The sequence below is a fragment of the Phascolarctos cinereus genome, unplaced genomic scaffold (assembly GCF_003287225.1).
Source record: "Phascolarctos cinereus isolate Bilbo 61053 unplaced genomic scaffold, phaCin_HiC Scaffold_4;HRSCAF=312, whole genome shotgun sequence".
Taxonomy (NCBI): domain Eukaryota; kingdom Metazoa; phylum Chordata; class Mammalia; order Diprotodontia; family Phascolarctidae; genus Phascolarctos; species Phascolarctos cinereus.
Genome location: NW_027555847.1, coordinates 271005688 through 271025311, shown reverse-complemented (window position 1 = coordinate 271025311; position 19624 = coordinate 271005688). Strand labels below are relative to the sequence as shown.

Below are 19624 nucleotides of genomic sequence, written 5' to 3'. Positions count from 1 at the left end.
ATGTACTACCAAGGGAGAATCAGTGGATTCCAAATGAAAACAAAATTGTCAAATCTGTCCTCTACTACAGTCTAAGGTACCCCAACAGCTAACTCACAGCACTACTTGCACCCTGTTTTCCACATAGCAAGTCTCAAAGGGAAATCTATGGGGCTGAAATTTTCCATTTTACTTCACCATGTAAAGAAAATAAAAATTGAGCCCATCTTATTATTAAAAGTCATCCACGATTCATTGAAGATATAGTCATACCAATCTTATTTTTGATCAAATTTGGTTCTATCTTACCTAACAGGCATGAATCATAGAATACAGGAATGTTAGAAGGGTAAAGTACCTTGGAAATCATATCAGTTCCATTGTTCAGTTAAACAACCTAATCATGGAATATACACACACATACATGCATACCTACATGCATATATATATAGACATACATACATATTTATATGTACATATACATACACACATATTCATACATGCATATGTGAACAAATGTGGGTATGCATGTAAATATACACATGCATATATACACATATACATATACATACATGTGCATAAATCCATATATATATTGCATATATATATCTCATATATATGTATATTATATATATAGCTGACTATTATAGGCAAGGTACCATGAAAGGAAAGACACAGAGATGATATCATGGAGGAAATTACTCTTAAGTTGGGCACTAAACAAGTAAGATGCCGATAGATAGAAAAGTGGACGAAAGCAATTCAGAGACACACAAATACAAGGAAATAGAAGATGGCAGGATGGGACTAAAGTATTCAGATTTGGACAAAGTAAGCTAGAATACTTATCACCTGAGTATTCTTTGAGAAGTCACTGAAATCTGTGAGACTTTTACTTTTTCCTCAATAAAATCAAAATAATATTAGTTTAAACTACCGGGTGTTGACAAGAGTTTGCAGGAAGCATTTTTGAAAACCTTAAATGTCTGCATAAATATAAAGTATTATTATCAATGCAATTATTACAATGGTATAGGCAAAAGTAGATGAGGACAGACACTTTGGTGAATATAATGGGGGTGGAAAGAGCTATTTCATAGGTAACTGATAAGACTTGGTGTTTGTGCTACAATGTGCCAGATGCTGGAGAGATACAAGATTGCCAGGAGGAATTCCTTTTACACACAAAACTTAATCCAGAATATAACTAATGGTAAATTTAGTTGCCTTTTTACAAATAATCCAGATGATGACTTTTTGATGGTGTCTTCTAAAACTGATGTGGAAACTAAGTAAAAGAAAGCAGAAAGTGAAGGGAAATTACATTCTAAGAAGTGAAAACCACACTCAGCACTATTTAAGAGAGAGTGGCTTAGAGGCTAGATAACTCAAGAAGCTGAGACAAAGGCTCACTGGTCTCCCAGCTCAGCCAAACCCAAACCATCCTCAGTGTCATCATGACCTCCGGGACCTTTTTGCCAGTTGCCCTGGTGCTGCTCTGCTCCAGCACCCTCTGCTCCCTGGGCTGTGACCTGACTCAGGGCCTTCTGGAAGACTTCTCACTTCTGAACCAAATGAGCCCATTTTCCTTGGGACCATGTTGGAAGGACAGGACCAACTTCAACTTCCCAAAGGAAGCCACGGAAGGCAGCCAGCTCCAGAGGGAAAATGCCACAGTCATCGTTCATGAGATGCTCCAGCAGATCTTCACCATCTTCAGCCTGAGTGCCACTCCTGCAGCTTGGAATCAGACCCAGCTCATGCAACTGCTCAGTGGCCTGGATCAGCAGCTGGAACAGCTGGAGAGGTGTCTTGGGCAGGATGTGGAGTGGGAAGAGCCTTCCTTGGGAAGTGAGAACCCCAGGCTGGCCCTGAAGAGCTACTTCCAAGGAATAAGCCAGTACCTGCAAGGTAAAGAGTATAGCCACTGTGCCTGGGAAATTGTGAGAGTAGAGATCAGGAAGATCTTTCTGTTCATGAACAAGCTCACAAGAAAATTCAGGGACTGAGGATGAAGAAATGGACTCCAAGAACACATCAGCTCCTTGACCAATATCATGTTTCCTGAAACCCAGCATTTAAGAGTTAAAAAAAGACTGTAATTTCTGCATCAACTGAAAAAACATCTGAATTCATTGAGTTGTTTTTATTTTTTCTTTTGTTTTCTGTGAGGCAATTGGGGTTAAGTGTTTTTTCCAAAAAATATAAGGCCTAAGAATAGAGAGAAGTTTCATCTGTGCTCAGAAGCTGAATAGTAGTAATGTTTTATAATTGATACTGATATTTATTATATTTATATGATTTTTATATTTATATTATATTTATAATTGATATGTATTTATGCTGGTCAAATTAATATTTATTGAAGAGGCATATATTTATACAGTATTAATTATATCCTATTCTTATATTAAATGTAAGTTAAAAAAACCTTGTGCCCCATTATTTTTACTAAATAAACTCTCATTGAAAAGCTGACTATATGTTCCCAAGTGAACGGATAATAGATTCAATGGAACAATTCAATTTAAGCAACATTTATGAAGCACTTACTTTAGAACAAGGCACTAAAGGAGATGCTGGTAACATAGAGAAGAAAAATTATCCAGTTACTTCCCTCAGAAATCTAATAATCTAAAGGAGGGTTTCTTGACTTTGAATTCATAAGGTCTGCGGATAAATTTCAAGATGTTCTGGAATCTGGATAAGGAAAATATTACATTTTCATTTTCTCTAACCTTTAATTCAAATTTGGCATTATCCAGTATAAAAAAAAATTATTCTGAGGCGTCCATAGGCTTCATTGTCCTTTCCAAGGAGCCCAAAACACACACAGAAATAAAGAATCCCTGTTCTAATGGAATTATGCAACACTTACCCAATTACACGTGATCTAAGAGAAGATGAAATCAAGGCAAAAAGCGAGAGGGCCAAAAAAAGAGTGGTCCAATAAAATTTTCTGAAAGAGAGAACACCTTTAGCTGAGAGAGTGAAGGGCAGCTTCCTGGAGGAGGTGGCACTGAAACTGGACCTTAAAAAAAAGAATATTCCAGAACTATTCTTTGTGAGATGCTCCAGCAAATTGTGTGGTTCAAAAACAAACCTCAAAACATAAAAAAAAATAGTTTTTAGGAAAAAATTTATTAAGTTAATTCAGTTAATTTATTAAGTTAATTCAAAGGAGGGAGCCAGAAAAAGTGTGACTCCCTCCCTCAAATCTCTTTTAAATTTCTTATTATGTAGAGTTCAAACAATGGTGCAAATTGGGTCACCTGCATATGGATCGGTTTCTTGAGATATATATCAGAATGTAAGTATAAACATTCAACAAAATTTGGATGAAGCCAAAACACAAGCTATTGGGGAGCCCAAAACACAAGCTTTTGGGGCAGACCCAAAGATTCAGGTGAGCAGATGCAAAAGAAGCATGCTGGCTTCCCTGGACAGTTTCTGAGGTCAGCATGACCTACAGTTTGGGGTTAGACAATTTCTAGACACATAAAGCTAGGTTCAAACAATATTAATAAGTAATCAAGTATTTTTTCCCAACAACCTTTAAGCATTTAAACCAGAATGCTTCTTCTGCTGCTTGGAATATATTGCTCAGCAGATTGGATCAGCAGTTGGAATAGCCAGAGAGGAGTTTTGAGCAGGAGATGAAATGGGAAGAGCCTTCCTTGCAAAGTTAGAACCCCAGCCTGGCCCTGAAGAACTATTTCCAAGGATTAAGTCAGTATTTTAAGATTGAAAAGTACAGATTAAAAAGTACTCCACCTGGGAATTTATCTGAGTCAAAATCAGGGGAGGCATTTTCTGTCATGAGGAAATTAAGGAAGACAAAATTAGCTTTCTGAACATTTCAGTTCCTTAGCTAAGTGAGAAATGAGAGTACAGGAGAGGATGGGTGAATAGTGTGGCTTAGAATCCTTGAAGGGGAACAATGTGAAACAAGATAGATATATGGAGGCAGATTGTTGAAGGCTATAAATGCAAGCACAATAAGTTGATATTCTATCCTGATGGCAATAGGGAGCCATTGAAGGTTTGGGAACAGAGGAATGGCATCATCAAAGCATTGTACTAGGAAGATTGTTTTGGCATATGGGCTATATGAGCTAAGATTGTTGTCAAGAAGAAGACTCAGATTGCTCTTACAATAGGGGAGAACTGATGAGGGCCTCAACTAGGTGGTAGTTGACTTTAAAAGAGGAAGAGGAGAACTTCTGATCAGATGGATGAGTCTCATGCTATTAACCTGGTGTGATTACAGGGAATGGAACTTTGTCAGGAGGTGGGATAACCCCTCACATAGCTAGATATTGCCCTAGTACCTTGCCTTGTATACACTGGACATCCTGCTTGGTCCCCAACAATTGAGGTTACCTTGAAGGTGATTAGAAACTGAAAATCAGGGGAGAAAGGATCTTGTCAATGGAACCTCCCTCCCTCAGTCTCCTCTAGGGTCTGTAAGAGTCAGCAGTAGAAATGACTTCGCCCCCTTCTTATTTTACTCCTATTTTTTCTCTCATGAATTTTTAGGTTGTAGTGCTACAAGAAGGGATGGAGAATTTCTCTTCCTCCCACCAAACCCTGCTAACTCACAGGGAGGCATATAACAGTGGGAGATTCATTTGCTGAGATAACCTTGATACTAGAATCCCTCAACCGCACACTTCTAGCTGTTTTCCTCAGCTTTTATGTTTCTCTTCCTGAATACAGGTGAGAGAATAGCTAATCTCCCATCCACAGCCACCACCAACTATTCCAACTTTGTCATTTCTGTCCTCCATTCTATGATTAACAGGTTTATGAACACAGCACCAACCTCTCCCCTGAGCGTCAATCCTGAATCACCAGTTTCCTATTAGATATTTTAAATTGGATGTAACAGAAACATCTCCAATTCAACCTGTCCAAAAGAGAACTCATTATCTTTTCTCAAATACCTTCTCCCAAAGTTCTCTGTTTTTGTGAAAGACACCTACATTCCCTTAGCTTCACAAGTTCATAACCTCAGCCTTCTTTGACTCCTCAATCTTCCTCACCACACAGATATAAATCAGTTGAAACTTCCTGTTTCTATTTCCACATCTGTTACATCTAATCCCTTCTTTGTTGGTATTGTTGGTGTTTGTCCTTCATTTTCAAAGAGGACCAATGATATCATGGGGTGATGTCTTGACACTGCCTTAATTCATCCCCTCATACCTCTATCTGTGGCAGCTTGGTGGCACAGCGGATACAGCACAGGGCCTGGATTCAGGAGGATCTGCGTTCAAATCTGACCTCAGACCAAATACTTAACACTTACTAGCTGTGTGACCCCGGGCAAGTCACTTAACCCCAACTGCCTAAAAAAAACCCAACCCCCCCCCAAAAACATATCTCTATCCTAGATTGTTGCTAGCAATCCTAATTACTCCCCCTGTCCAGAGTGTTTCTCTACTCCAGGCCAATCTTCAAGGCTGCCAAGAGTGATTTTCCTGAAGTGCAGATCTTACCATGTCATTCATTACTCAATCAACTCCCCTGGCTCTCTATTGCCTGTAGAGTCATATGGAAGACTCCACTATTTAGTTTTTAAAACATTCACAAACTAGCTCCAACCTACATTCCCACCCTCATTTCACATTACTCCCCTTTTCACGGTCTGTGAAGGCCAGACTTGCCTTCTCTTTGTCCCTCACATACCACCTCTGTCTCTATGCCTTTGCACTGGCCACCTACCCTCCATGTCCTTCCTCCTCACCTCTGCCTCATAGAATCCTTCTCTTTAAGACACAGCTCAAATACCATCTTCTATATGAAATCATTCCTAATACCTCCAACTGTGAATGCCCTCCCTTCCAAACTACCTTGTATTTAAAACTGCTTTGTATTCCTTGTATTTATATTTAATCTGTATGTAATTATATACATATTTCTTGTCATGACCACCTGGAAAGAAGAGAATATGTAGAAGATGAGGGTAATTACTATTGTCAAAGACTGAAGAGAGGTCCCAACGGATGAAGACTTAGAAAAGGACATTAGATTTGGAAATTTAGTGTTCACTACAATTTTTAGAAAGAGCAGTTTCATTTGAATCATGAGGTTGGAAGCCAGATTACAAAAGGTTTAGAATCAAGTAAGAGGAGAGGAAATGAAAATAATACTTGTATATGGCTTTCTCCTGTTTACTCAAGTAGAGACAAAGAGCTAGAAGATAGGAAGATAGCTAGAAGATATGGTAGCATTAAAGTTGGGGAGAGTAGTGGACTTATTTGTAGTGAACAAGGAAGGATTCAACATAGAGAGACTGAAGATAAGAAAGGAAATAGAAATGATAGAAAGGAAGGTCTTCTGGACAAGTCAGGAAGAAATGGGACCAAGAGTATTATAGAGGGCTTTGTCTTGGTAAGTAAAAGGGCAACCTTTTCATTTGAGACAGGGCTAAATGGAAGAGATAGTAAGCACCAATATCACTAGGAGATATGGAAGAACAAGGAGTAAAGAAAAGGAAATTGTCATCAAGTGATTTCAAATTTTTTCAGTAAATTAGGTGGCAAGTTTCTGAGCTGAGAAACTGAAGGGAAGGGTGCTACAGGAAGCTTGAGGAAGTATGAAAAGTTTTGGAATAGTTTGTGGGATGAGTAGGAAAGCAAAATCCATTAGTTATTCTGTCCATTTAAGTCTATTACTTCTTAAATTACAATCTTTATTACATTCTGTTCTAAAAGGGATATATGCAGAATTTCTACCCTTTTACATTTGTTTGAAGTAATTTCTTTATGCCCTAACACCTGGTCAATTAATACTAAAATGTGTATTCATTTCTTGTTCCATTTGAAAGGTAACGGACGTTGTTTAACTCTAAATTCTCCAACAATTTGTTCATTTCTATACTTTTCCTTCTACTTATCTTTCTGTTAGATTTGTTCAACTCTGAGAGATATAATTAAGCCTCCTATTATTATGTTTCATATAAATACACATACATATTTGTGGGTACATATATATTTGTAGATGCATACATATATATACATAGATATGTAATTTTTTTTAAAAAGTGCTGTATAAATCCAGATGCTTAGTGATTTGGAACACATAATTTTTAATACAGATATGGAAAAAAATAAACTGAAGAAAACAAGTCCCTAACAATACAATTGGCCAAATGGGGGAAAAAAAGTACACTGAAGAAAAGAACTCCTTAAAAAGAAGAATTGGCCAAATGGGAAAGGAGGCACAAAAACTCACTGAAGAGAAGAATCCTTAAAAAGTAAAATAGGTTAAATGGAAAAGGAGTTACAAAATCTAAAAGGAAAAACTAATTTGTCAAAAATTGGAATTGGGCAAATGGAAGCTAATGATTCTATGAGAGATTAAGAATCAATTAAACAGACACCAAAGAATAAAAATAAAATAAGAAAATGTAAAATACCTCATTGGTAAAGTAACCGACCTGGAAAATAGAAGAGACAATTTAAAAATCATTTGTTTACCTGAAAAAACATGATGAAAAAAAGAGTCTGGACAGCATCTTTCAAAAAATTATCAAGGAAAACTAACCTGATATTCTAGAACCAGAGGGGAAAAAAAAGAAATGGAAAGAATCCACCAATCACCTCCTGAAAGAGATCCCAAATTGGAAATGCCAAGGAATATTATAGCCAAATTCCAAAATTTCCAAGTCAAAGAGAAAATACTGTGAGCAGCAAGAATGAAACAATTTAAATATCATGGAACCTCAGTCAGGATTACGCAGGACCTTGCAGCTTCTAAGTTAAAAGTTTGTAGGGCATGGAATACAATATTCCATAAAGCAAAGGAGCTTGGATTACAACCAAGGACCAACTACTCAGAGAAAATGAGCATAATCTTTCAGGGTAGGATATGGATATTCAATATAATAGGGGACTTCTAAACCTGCCAGATGAAAAGACCAGACCTCAACAGAAAATCTGATCAAATACAAGACTCAAGAGAGGGATAAAAAGGTAAACAGGAAAGAAAAAAAGCAATAACATGTTACTAATAAGAGCAAACTGTTTACATCCCTACAAAAGAAGACAACACTTGTAACTCTTGAGAAATGTATTGTTTCTAAGACATTTAAAAGGAATATATATATATATATATATATATATATGTATACACACACACATATATATATACACATATATATGTACACACATATATATATACACATATATACATATATATACATATATAAACATATATATACATATATATATATATATATATATATATATATATATATATATATATAGGGAGAGGGAGAGAGAGAAGGGGGGGCTTGGGTATAAGCTGACTTTGATGTGATGATAAAAAAATCTAATTAAGTGGTGAAAAGGGATGGTACTGAGAGAAGAGGAAAAGAGGAGGCAGACAAGAGTAATTACATCACATGAAAAGGCACAAAAACCTATTAGAGCAGAGGGAAAGAAGGGAGGGAGATGAACATTGTTGGAACCTTGATCTCATCAGGTTTGGTTCAAAAAGGAAATTACATCCTCAGTTAGGTATATAAATCTAACTTCCCCTATAGGAAGTAGGAGGGGCAAGGGAAAAGAAAAGGGAGGGAGTGAATAGAAGGGAGGGAAGAAGCAATAAGAGTAAAGGAGAAGAAAATGGAGGGGGCAAATAGAAAGGAGGGCCGACTGAGGGAGGCAATGATTGAAAGCAAAACTCTAGTGAGGAGGGAAAGGGAGAAAGGAGAGAGAAAAGCAGAAAAAGGGGGGGGGCAAATAGGGTGCAGAAAAAGACACAGATATTAATCATAACTGTGAATGTGAATGGGATGAACTCTCCCCTAAAACAGAAGGGAATAGCAGAGTGGATTAAGAATCATAATCTTACAATACATTGTTTACAAGAAATACATTTGAAGCAGAGGAATACACACAGAGTAAAGGTAAAAGCCTGGAGTAGAATATATTATGCTTCAGCTGAAGTGAAAAAAGCAGGGATTGCAATCCTGATCTCAGACAAAGCAAAAGCAAAAATAGATCTAAATAAAAGAGATAAGGAAGGAAACTGCATCCTGCTAGAAGGTAACATAGACAATGAAGTAATATCGTTACTAAACATATATTCACTGAGTGGTATAGCATCCTAATTCATAGAGGAGAAGTTAAGGGAGTTGCAGGAAGAAATAGATGACAAAACTATACTAATGTGGGACCTCAACCTCCCCCTCTCTGAACTAGGTAAATCTAATGACAAAATAAACAAGAAAGAAGTTAAGGAGATGAATAGCATTTTAGAAAAGTTAGATATGGTTAACCCCTGGAGAAAATTGAATGAGGATAGAAAGTCTTCCTTAAAATGATAGCTAGAATCATCTAAAACCATCAGCTAGCATTATATGTAATGGGGATAAGCTAGAAGCATTTCCAATGAGATTGGGGGTGAAACAAGGATGTCCATTATCACCACTGTTATTCAATAATTGTACTAGAAATGTTAGCTTTAGCAATGAGAGAAGAAAAAGAAATTGAAGGAATTAGAATAGGCAAAGAAGAAACAAAGCTATCACTCTTTGCAGGTGATATGATGGCATACTTAGAGAATCCTAGAGGATGAAATAGGAAAGTAATTGAAATAATAAACAACTTTAGCAAAGTTGCAGGATACAAAATAAACCCACAAATCAGTGGAATAGGTTAGTTATGGAAGACACAGCAGTGAATGGCTGTAGTATTCTAGTATTTGATAAATCTAAAGACTCCAGTTTCTGGGATAAGAATTCAGTATTTAACAAGAACTACTGGGAAAACTGGAAAATAATATGTGAGAAACTAGGCATAGATCAAGATCTTACACCCTATACCAAGATAAAGTCAAAATAGGTATGTGATGTAGATATAAAGATTGATACTATAAGCAAAGTAGGAGAGCAAGGAATAGTTTACCTATCAGATCTATGGAGAAGGGAAGAATTTATGACAAAACAAGAGAAAGAGAACATTATGAAATGCAAAATGGATGACTTTGATTGTGCTAAATTGAAAAGGTTTTGCACAAACAAAGCCAATGCAACCAAGAATAGAAAGGAAGAAGAAAGCTGGGTAACAATTTTTACAGCCAGTGTCTCCGATAAAGGCCTCACTTCTAAAATATATAGAGAACTGAGTCAAATGTATAAGAATATAAGTCATTCTCCAATTGATAAATGGTCAAAGGATATGAACAGGCAGTTTCCAGATGAAGAAATTAAAGCTATGTATAGGTACATAAAAAATGCTCTGAATCACTATTGTTAGAGAAATGCAAATCAAAACAACTTTGAGGTACCACATCATACCAGGCAGGTTGGCTAATATGACAAAACAGGAAAATGATAAATACCGGAGATGTGGGAAAATTGGAACATTAATGCATTGTTGGTAGAATTGTGAACCAATTCAAACCTTTTGGAGAGCAATTTGGAACTATGCCCAAAGGATTATAAAAATGTGCATGCCCTTTGATCTAGTGATACCACTTCTAAGTCTGTATCCCAAAGGAATTATAAAAATAGGAAAAGTACCCACATGTACAAATGTATTCATAGTAGTTCTTTTTGTGATGGCAAAGAATTGGAAACTGAGGGGATACCCATCAATTGGGAATGGCTGAAGAAGTTGTAGTATAGGAATGTAATGGTATCCTATTGTGCTATAAGAAATGGACTTCAGAAAAACCGGGAAAGACTTATATGGACTGATGCTGAGTGAAATGAGTAGAACCAGGAGAACATTGTGCACAGTAACAGCCACATTGTGCAATGACTGACTTTAATAGACTTAGCTCTTCTCAGCAATACAAGGATCTAAGACAACTCTAAAAGACTCACAATGGAAAATTCTATCCACATCCAGAGAAAGAACTATGGAATCTGAATGCAGACGGAAGCATAGTACTTGCTTTCCTTTTCTTTTGTTGTTCTGTTTTGATTCTTGTTTCTCGTGCTTCCTCCCATTGGTTCTAATTCTGCTTTACATCATGACTAATGTGAAAATATTTTTAATATGAATATATAAGTAGAGCTTATATCAGTTTGCACACCTTCTTTGGGAGGGGCAATGAGAAGGAGAATGAGAAAATTTAAAACTCATACTGAAAACTAAAAATAAATTATTTATGAAAAAACTAAAAGGCAAGAAATGGGGGCTGGAAAAGCAAACAAAGAATAACAAAAAAGAACCTGACCATAAAAAGCTACTATGGTGACAGAGAAATTCAAAGAAGACCATGATGTCAAAAGAGCTACAAGCAAATCCTCTAAGAAAAAAAAACCTGAATTGGACAGAAGCCAAACAAGAATTCCTGAAAGAGCTCAGGAAGGTTTTAAAAAATCAGATAACAGAGGTAGAAGAAAAATTTGTCAAAAGAGAGTCATCAACTTGGTAAAAGAGGCACACAAAAAATTGTAAAGAAAATAACAGCTTAAGAAACCAAAATTGTCTGAATGCTAAAACAGGCACAAAAAATGCATTAAAGAAAATTCTGTAAAAAGCAGAGTTGGTCAAATTTAAAAAGAGGTACAAAAATTTACTGAAGAAAGGAGTTCCCTTAAAGTTGGAATTGGACAAGTGAAAGCTAATGTTTCCATGAGACATCGGGAAACAATAAACAAAATCAAAAAACTGAATAAGTAGAAGGAAATGTGAAGTATTTCATTGTAGAAACAACTGACTCTGAAATTAGATCGAAGAGAAATAATTTTGAAATTTTTGCACTACCTGAAAGCCATAATAAAAAATCATATTTCAAGAAATTATAAAGGAAAACTTATGTAATATCTTAACTCCAGAGGGTAAGAGAGAAATTGAATGAATTCACCAATCACTTACTAAAAAAGATTCCACAATTAAAATTTTGAGGAAACTTATAGCCAAATTCCACAGCTCCCAGGTCAAGGAGACAATATTTCAAGCTGCCAGAAAGAAACAGTTCAATTATAATGGAGCCACAGTCAGAATTGGGGGCAGTTAGGTGGCACAATGAATAGAGTGCCAATCCTGGAATCAGCAGGACCTGAATTAAAATTTGGCATCAAGACACTTACTAGCTATGTGAGCCTGGGTAAGTCATTTAAGCCTATTTGCCTCAGTTTCCTTATATACAAAATGAGCTGGAGAAGGAAATGGCAAACCACTCCAGTATCTTTGCCAAGAAAAGCCCAAATGGGGTCACAAAGGGTTGAAAATGACAAATGGGGGGTGAGTGGAGCCAAGAAGCTGGACCAAAGGCTGGGACTCACTTGAGCTCTCCCCCAAATCCCTCTAAATGCCTGTAAAAATTACTCTAAATAAATTCTAGAGCAGTAGATCCCACAAAAAAGGGAGTGTTAAAAAAAATTTCCAGCCCAAGACAACCTGGATGGTCAACTTGAAAGGTCTGTTATGCTGGGATAGGAGAGGAGCACAGCCCAGCATGGGTCACAGCCGCACAGTAACGGGCTGGGAAAATGAGCAAATAGCAGAAAAAAACTCAGACTATAGAATCTTACTTTGGTGACAAGGAAGATCAAAGCATACATTCAGAAGAAGACAGCAGACTCAAAGTTCCTACATACAAAGCCTCCAAGAAAAAATATAAATTGATCTCAAGCAATGGAAGAGCTCAGAAAGAATTTTGAAAATAAAATAAGAGAAGTAGAGGAAAAATCGGTAAAAAAAAAAATTTGATGCAAAAAAATCACGAAAAATGAATCAACAGCTTGCTAAAGGAGACTCAAAAAAATAGTAAAGAAAATAACACCTTAAAAATAGATTAAATTAAATGGCAAAAGAGGTCCAAAAAGCCAATGGGAAAAAGAATGCCTTAAAAGGCAGAATTGGCTAAATGGAAAAGGAGATCCAAAAGGTCACTGAAAAAAATGATTCCTTAAAAATTAGAATGGAACAAATGGAAGCTAATGACACTATGAGAAATCAAGAAATTGTAAAAACAAAACCAAAAGAATGAAAAAATGGAAAACAATGTGAAATATCTCATTGGAAAAACAACACACCTGGAAAATAGATCCAAGACACATAATTTAAAAATTATTCCACTATCGGAAAGCCATGATCAGGAAAAGTGCCTGGACATCATCTTTCAAGAAATTATCAAGGAAAACTGCCCTGATATTCTAGAACCAGAGGGTAAAATAGAAATTGAAAGAATCCACCAATCACCTCCTGAAAGAGATTTCCCCCCCAAAAAAAAAACACAAAAAAGCCTCACAAGATTTTTATAGCCAAATTCCAGAGTTCCCAGGTCAAGGAGAAAATGTTGCAAGCAGCCAGAAAGAAATAATTCAAGTGTTGTGGAAACACAATCAGCAAAACACAAGATTTAGCAGGCTCTACATTAAGGGATCAGAGGGTTTGGAATATGATATTCCAGATGTCAAAGGAGCTTGGATTAAAACAGAGAATCACCTACCCAGCAAAACTAAGTGTAATCAATGAAAGGGGAAAATTGTCATTCGATGATGTAGGGGAATTTATTTAATGCATCCCTGAGAAAAAACCAGAGCTGAATAGAAAAATTAAATTTCAAATACAGGACTCAAGAGAAGCATGAAAAGGTAAACAGGAAAGAGAAAATGTAAAGGGACTTATTAAAGTAGAAAGGTTTACATTCCTATGTGGAAAGATGATATTTGTAACTCATGAGACCTTTCTCATTATTAGGATAGTTGGAGGGAATATATATAGACAGAAGGCACAGGGTGAATTGAATATGAAGGTATGATATCTAATAAATAAAATTAAGAGGTGAAAGAGCAATATACTGGGAGAAGGAGAAAGGGAGAGGTAAAATGGGGTAAATCATCTCACATAAAAGAGGCAAGAAAAAGCTTATACAGTGGAGGTGAACAGGGGGAGGTAACAGAGAATGAGTAAACCTAACTCTGATTAGATTTGGCTTAAGGAGGGAATAACACACACACTCAAATACATGTTGAAATCTATCTTACCCGACAGGAAAGAAGGGGGAAAGGAGATAAGAGAGGGAAGTTGATAGAAGGAATGGCACATTGGGAGAGAGGGTAATCTGAAGCAAACACTCTTTTTTTCAGCCAAAGACAAAGTTTATTATCATTGTCACATCTGGCAGACTGAGTCACATAGGAGTGTGAACATGAGTAAGCAGTGGCTAGATTTTAAGAATCTGAGCCCGAAGCAAACACTTTTGAGGAGGGAAAAGGTGAAAGGAGAGAATGTAATAAATGGGGAGGATAGGATGGAAAGAAATATAGTTAGTCTTTCACAGCATAACTGTTATGGAAGTGTTTTGTATGACTACATGTGCATAACCTATGTCGAATTGCTTGCCTTCTCAATGAGGTGGGTGGGAAGGGAGAAAAGGAGATAATTTGGAACTCACAGTTTTAAAAACGAATGTAAAAAATTGTTTTTACATGTGACTGGGAAATAAAATACACAGGCAATGGGGTATAGAAATCTATCTTACCCTACAGGAAAATAGAAAAGGAAGGCAACAAGAGGGGGTTAGTGATAGAAGGAGTACACACTGGGGGAATGAGTAATAAGAATACATTAAATCTTGGGGTGGGGAGAAGGCAGAGATGGGGAGAAAATTGGGAACACAAAGTCTCGTGGAAGTGATTGTTGACAGCTAACTAAACAAATAAACATTAGAAAAAGAAAATAACAAAAGAAAATCTAATAGGAGTTCCCCTGTCACATCTGATCCAAACTAAGGGTACCTGTCCTTGTGATTCCCAGGCCAGTGCACAGAAAAGACCAGGTTTTATTAAGCTTATGTGCTTACTTCCTTGAGAACTAAAAGCAGCTCTAGAATGTGAGTTTTTAAATTCATTTAGTTCTACTCAGCATTCTTAGCACTGCGCCAGCGAGTAAGAACTTGCCTTGTCTTTCTGTGTGTGTGTGTCTGTGTGTGTGTCTGTCTCTCTCTCTCTCTGTGTGTGTGTGTGTGTGTGTGTGTGTTTTCCTCCCATTCTGATTCTGCTTCCTTTTCATTTATTGCATCACCTCTTTGGTTATCCTCAGCTTCTGTCTTATATTGAGAGTGGCTGATTATGTAAACCCACATTTTTCTTTTTACTGATTCTATAAAACCCCAGACAGAATTTCCATCTGATGTTCCACTTTACCTTTGGTTGCTTTACTTTTAGGTAATGGCCAGAACCTACTAGAGAGCCGAGAGAAAACTGCACACACATTCAAAAGCTGGGGGATGGGAAACAAGCAAATGACAAGCAGATCACTTCAAAGGGCAGAAGTAATGAAACTATAAAAAGCTAAAGACAACACGTAGAATGAAAAGCTTGAGGAGTCTATTATTATTGGACAGAAATCAACTCTGACTCTGTCCTTCCTCTCATATTTCCTTGAGTCAATCAGTTGAAAAGTCCAGTCCATTCGACTTCATTTTAGAGATGAGAAAATTCAGAGAGGTCTATGGCTTCACTCAAGGTCATACAAATAGGTCTAACAATAGGAAGCACATTTGAGCCCAAGAAGATGAGCCACTGCAGCCAATCTCTTTCTATGATGGGACCCACCTGCTCTGGACCCACACATGTTCTGGGTCGAGTTAAGTCCTGGGAAAGTCTGGCCTCTGATTAGAGAGGTTAAATTCTCTTCCCTCACACTATTAAGTGAATTACACCCTGTTCCTGGGGGTAAATTGTTTAAGGCTTAGATTTTCTATTATTCCTAAGGCCTCCCCAAAGAGAGAAGTAGAAAGGTGCTTAGCATACAACATACACCAAATATGGGACAGGTATTCATTTCCTACACACAAAAGAAATGTTACACCAAAAACACTCAAGTTTTCCAAAATGACTTAAACCCTATTCAGTAACAATTGATAGCTCTGATTACACACTCCCCTGGAAACTGAGGCTTAAACCTTATTAGGAGGTTGTAGAATAAATTGTGGAACTGCCAAATAAGCACTGTCACATTTCACCTAGGCTCTGGACTGTCTCCTTAAAGTCCATGTCTGCTGTCCAGCCAGTACTCCTCCTCTTCTTGTCTGTGGTCATCTTTTTCATCAGCGATGTTTATGCACCAGCAGAAATTCCCCTGACCCATCAGATGGACCCAGCACCTCTGGACCTCTCTAACTGTCAAAGTTGCCTCCCAATGTGGATACGTCTGTCTCAAGATCAATAGTTGATCACCCGTTCAGGAAAGGCATCACAAGAAAGAAAAAATACACAGGAACTCCAGCTGAAGCAAGCCTAGTTGCGTCTGCTTGTTCTAGCAAGTCATGTGGAAGTGGTCACTAGTATAGTTGGGGGGGGGGAAATGAACCATCTCTCTAGGGATAGCTCTGGAAATTTGTTGTTGTTCAGTTATTTCAATCCTGGCCAACATGTTGTGATCCTATTTTGGGTATTCTTGGCAAAGATACTGTAGTGGTTTGCCATTTCCTTGTGTAACTCATTTTATGGATGAGGAAACTGAGTGAAAGAGGGTTAAATGACTTGCCCAAGGTAACACAGCTAATAGGTGTCTAAGATTAGATTTGAACCTGTGGCCTGGAGCTCTATCCACTGTACCATGTAGTTGCTTTGAAAGTAATACTTGTCTTGAGTGATTTAGGGGACCATGAGGAGGCAGGTGAGTGGTGACAATGTGGGCTTAGGGGATCAAATTGAACTCTCACCTTGGAAGCTTATTGGCTACATTAGAGGCTGCATGATGGCCTGAGGATGTGGGTTCAAATCTTGCCTCAAACACTTAGCAGCTGTGTGACCTTAGGCAAATCACTTAACTTCTCTGAGCCTCAGTTTCCTCATCAATAAAATGAGGGAGCTGGATTCAATGGCCTCTGAAGTCCTTTCCAGTTTTAAATCTATAATCTCATTATTTTAATCAGTGGCAAATTACTTACTGGCCAGTACCTCTGTTTCCTCATCTGTAAACATGGGCTGGTTAGACTTGGGAATCTCAAAATGCATCGTATCATAGGATCATGATTTTACAACTTGAAAGATATTAATAGGCAGCATTGTTGTCGTACTTTACAAGCATTGTGCAGTGTGTTTTACCAATATTATCTCATTTAGTAATTGCAACAATTCTGGGAGGTAGGTATGCTTTTATTAATACCATTTTATAGATGAGGAAACTGAGGCAAACAAGATTATGTGACTTGACAAAGGGCACACAGCTCGTAGGTGTCTGAGACCAGACATGAATTCAGAACGATGAGTCCTCCTGACTTCAGGTTCAACGCTCTGCCCACTGGGCCACCTAGCTGGCTTCTTTTCCAGATCATAATATTTTTTGATTCTAAGTGTCTACATGAAACATGTAGTTGCATTAAAAGTGACCTACTCCATATTTAGTTCAAGTAACTAAGCTTCACTTTTTTAATACTTGTAAAATTTCCCAAAAATTTTAAAATATTGTAGAATTTAAAAAAGTTATCCAGCCATCTCATTCCCTGTTAAACTTAATATCCTTAATTTTAGGATCATTTAGAGTAGCGCTTGTTGTTGTTGTTCAGTAATGTCTGACTCATCATGACTTCATTTGGGGTTTTCTTGGCAAAGATGCTGGAGAGGTTTGCCATGTCCTTCTCCAGTTCATTTTATGGAAGAAGAAACTGAAGCAAAGTGACTTGCCCAAGATCACACAGCAGGTAAGTGTCTCAGACTGGATTTGAACTCAGGTCTTCCTCACTCCAGGTTAGGTGATCTATCCACTGGACCACCAAGCTGTCCCTAGGAGCAGCAGTAGGTCGACACACCCAGAATTTGACAACCAGTGAATCACACATCCAAACCAAATCTCCATGTACAGTTTTGCATACTGATGGATTTGAGCAATTGATGTTGCAAACTAAAATTTTCTTAAGTTAAAGTGTTAATATTCAAGTAGAGGAAACAAGATATTTTTACATATCATGTGGGGTATAATATAGATTTCTAGGCTCAAAAAGTACCTTTTAAACATGAGCGATAGAATTGTTTCTAGAGTTACTTTTATTTCATTGCTGTAGGGATTTTGTGACCTGTCGGTCAGTCAGTAAGCATTTCTTAAGCATCTGCTACATGTGCCAGACACTATGCTAGTCGCTGGGAATACAAAGACAGGCAAAAGACAGTCCCTCCCCTTGAGGCACTCTCAATCTAATGGAACAGGCAATACAGAAACAACTATGTAACAAGAAGTAGCATACAGGATAAACAGCTGATAACCAAGAGAGGGAAGGCACTAGAATTAGGAAGGATCAGGAAAGGCTTCCTGCAGAAGGTGGGATTTTAACTGGGACTTAAAGGAAGCCAGGGAAGCCAGCAGGGGGAGATGAGAAGGAACAGCATTCCAGGCATAGGGAACAGCTAGTAAAATGCCTGGAGTGGATGGACAGACTGACTTGCCTGAGGAACAGCAAGGAGGCCAGTGTCACTGACTCCCAGAGGAAATGTGGTGGGAATGGGAAGAGGGGGCAAGAAGAAGGGCAGGTGAGAAATTGAAGAAATTACAATGTAGGTCATTGTAATTAAATTCTCTCTGAATTATTAGAGTCTTAAAGACTTGACTGAGGCACTAAGAAAGTAAATGATTTGCCTAGGAACATATGCAGTAGAGGCAGGATTTGATTCCAGGTCTGCCCTCACTCTGAGATCAGTTGTCCATTCACAAAGCCACGTTTCGTTCAACACAAATGGAAGAAAAGAATAAGAAAGGGAAAAAAAAGAAAATTATATTTATTTCAGAAAGCATGTAATAATAATGGTTGTATGTGTGTGTGTTTTTATCAATTTCACACTCTCTAACCATTTACAACCCATATATTATGCACTCTGGCCTTCCTCCTCTCACAGGAACTTGGACTCTACCATTTCAGATGATCATATTATTAAAAAATAAGTCTGATATACTGAATACCATAAAGTTTTCTTGATGCAAAGGATATTTATTATGAATAGCGACATAGTTAGCATTCATCCAGCCCTTTCAGGTTTGCAAAGAGCTTTACAAATATTACCTCATTTTATCCTCACAACAATCCTGGCATGTAGGTGTAACTATTATCCCCATTTTACAGATGAGGAAACTGAGTCAGATAGAGGCTTAGTGACTTAACCAAGGGTCACCTCAAAAGAAAGCATCTGAGGCCAAATTTGAACTCAGCTCTACCTGATCCCAAGTCCAGTGCTCAATCCTCCAGCTGTCTCTTTAATCAAATTGTTTTGAGATAAAAGCACTAACTGGAAATTAATTAGTAATGAAAGTGAGGATACTATAAACCAATAATTTCATTGAAAAAGCCAAAGCAAAAAGTGAACCTTGCTATACTAAAAAGAAGTGCTCTTTATTATAGACATTCCTTCTGCCATATAGGCTTTCTCTGAGCAGAGATAGTTCATTGTGATAATTAGCTCCTTCTCTGTTATTAATGCTTACTGAACACCTACAAAACCCTTGTGGTTTTGTGGTATACCCATATGTAAAGCAGCAAGACCACGTAAATTTCTAAGCACCTAAGAGAAAACAGCAAAACAGTAAGAAAAAATGTAGATGACATAACAAAAGTGAAAATAAGAACTGAAAAGTGGGAAATTCCTGTGATCAAGAAAAAGATGGATGGCATCTCTCAATAAATAGCTGACACCCATGGAGGAAAGCCATTCACCCTGCAGACCTTGGAAGTGTCTACA

General features: G+C 37.4%; 1 protein-coding gene across 1 annotated transcript; it reads left to right on the top strand.

Moving 5' to 3' along the window:
• The first annotated feature begins 1436 nt into the window (after positions 1-1436).
• Positions 1437-1988, top strand: LOC110199254 (interferon tau-2-like). Its single transcript, XM_020974012.1, has one exon. The coding sequence runs from the start codon at positions 1437-1439 to the stop codon at positions 1986-1988; it is 552 nt and encodes a 183-aa protein (XP_020829671.1).
• The last annotated feature ends 17636 nt before the right edge of the window (positions 1989-19624 follow it).

Bases quoted from the DNA above. Each gene is read 5' to 3' on its own strand.
- LOC110199254 (XM_020974012.1), top strand. From the start codon at position 1,437: ATGACCTCCGGGACCTTTTTGCCAGTTGCCCTGGTGCTGCTCTGCTCC.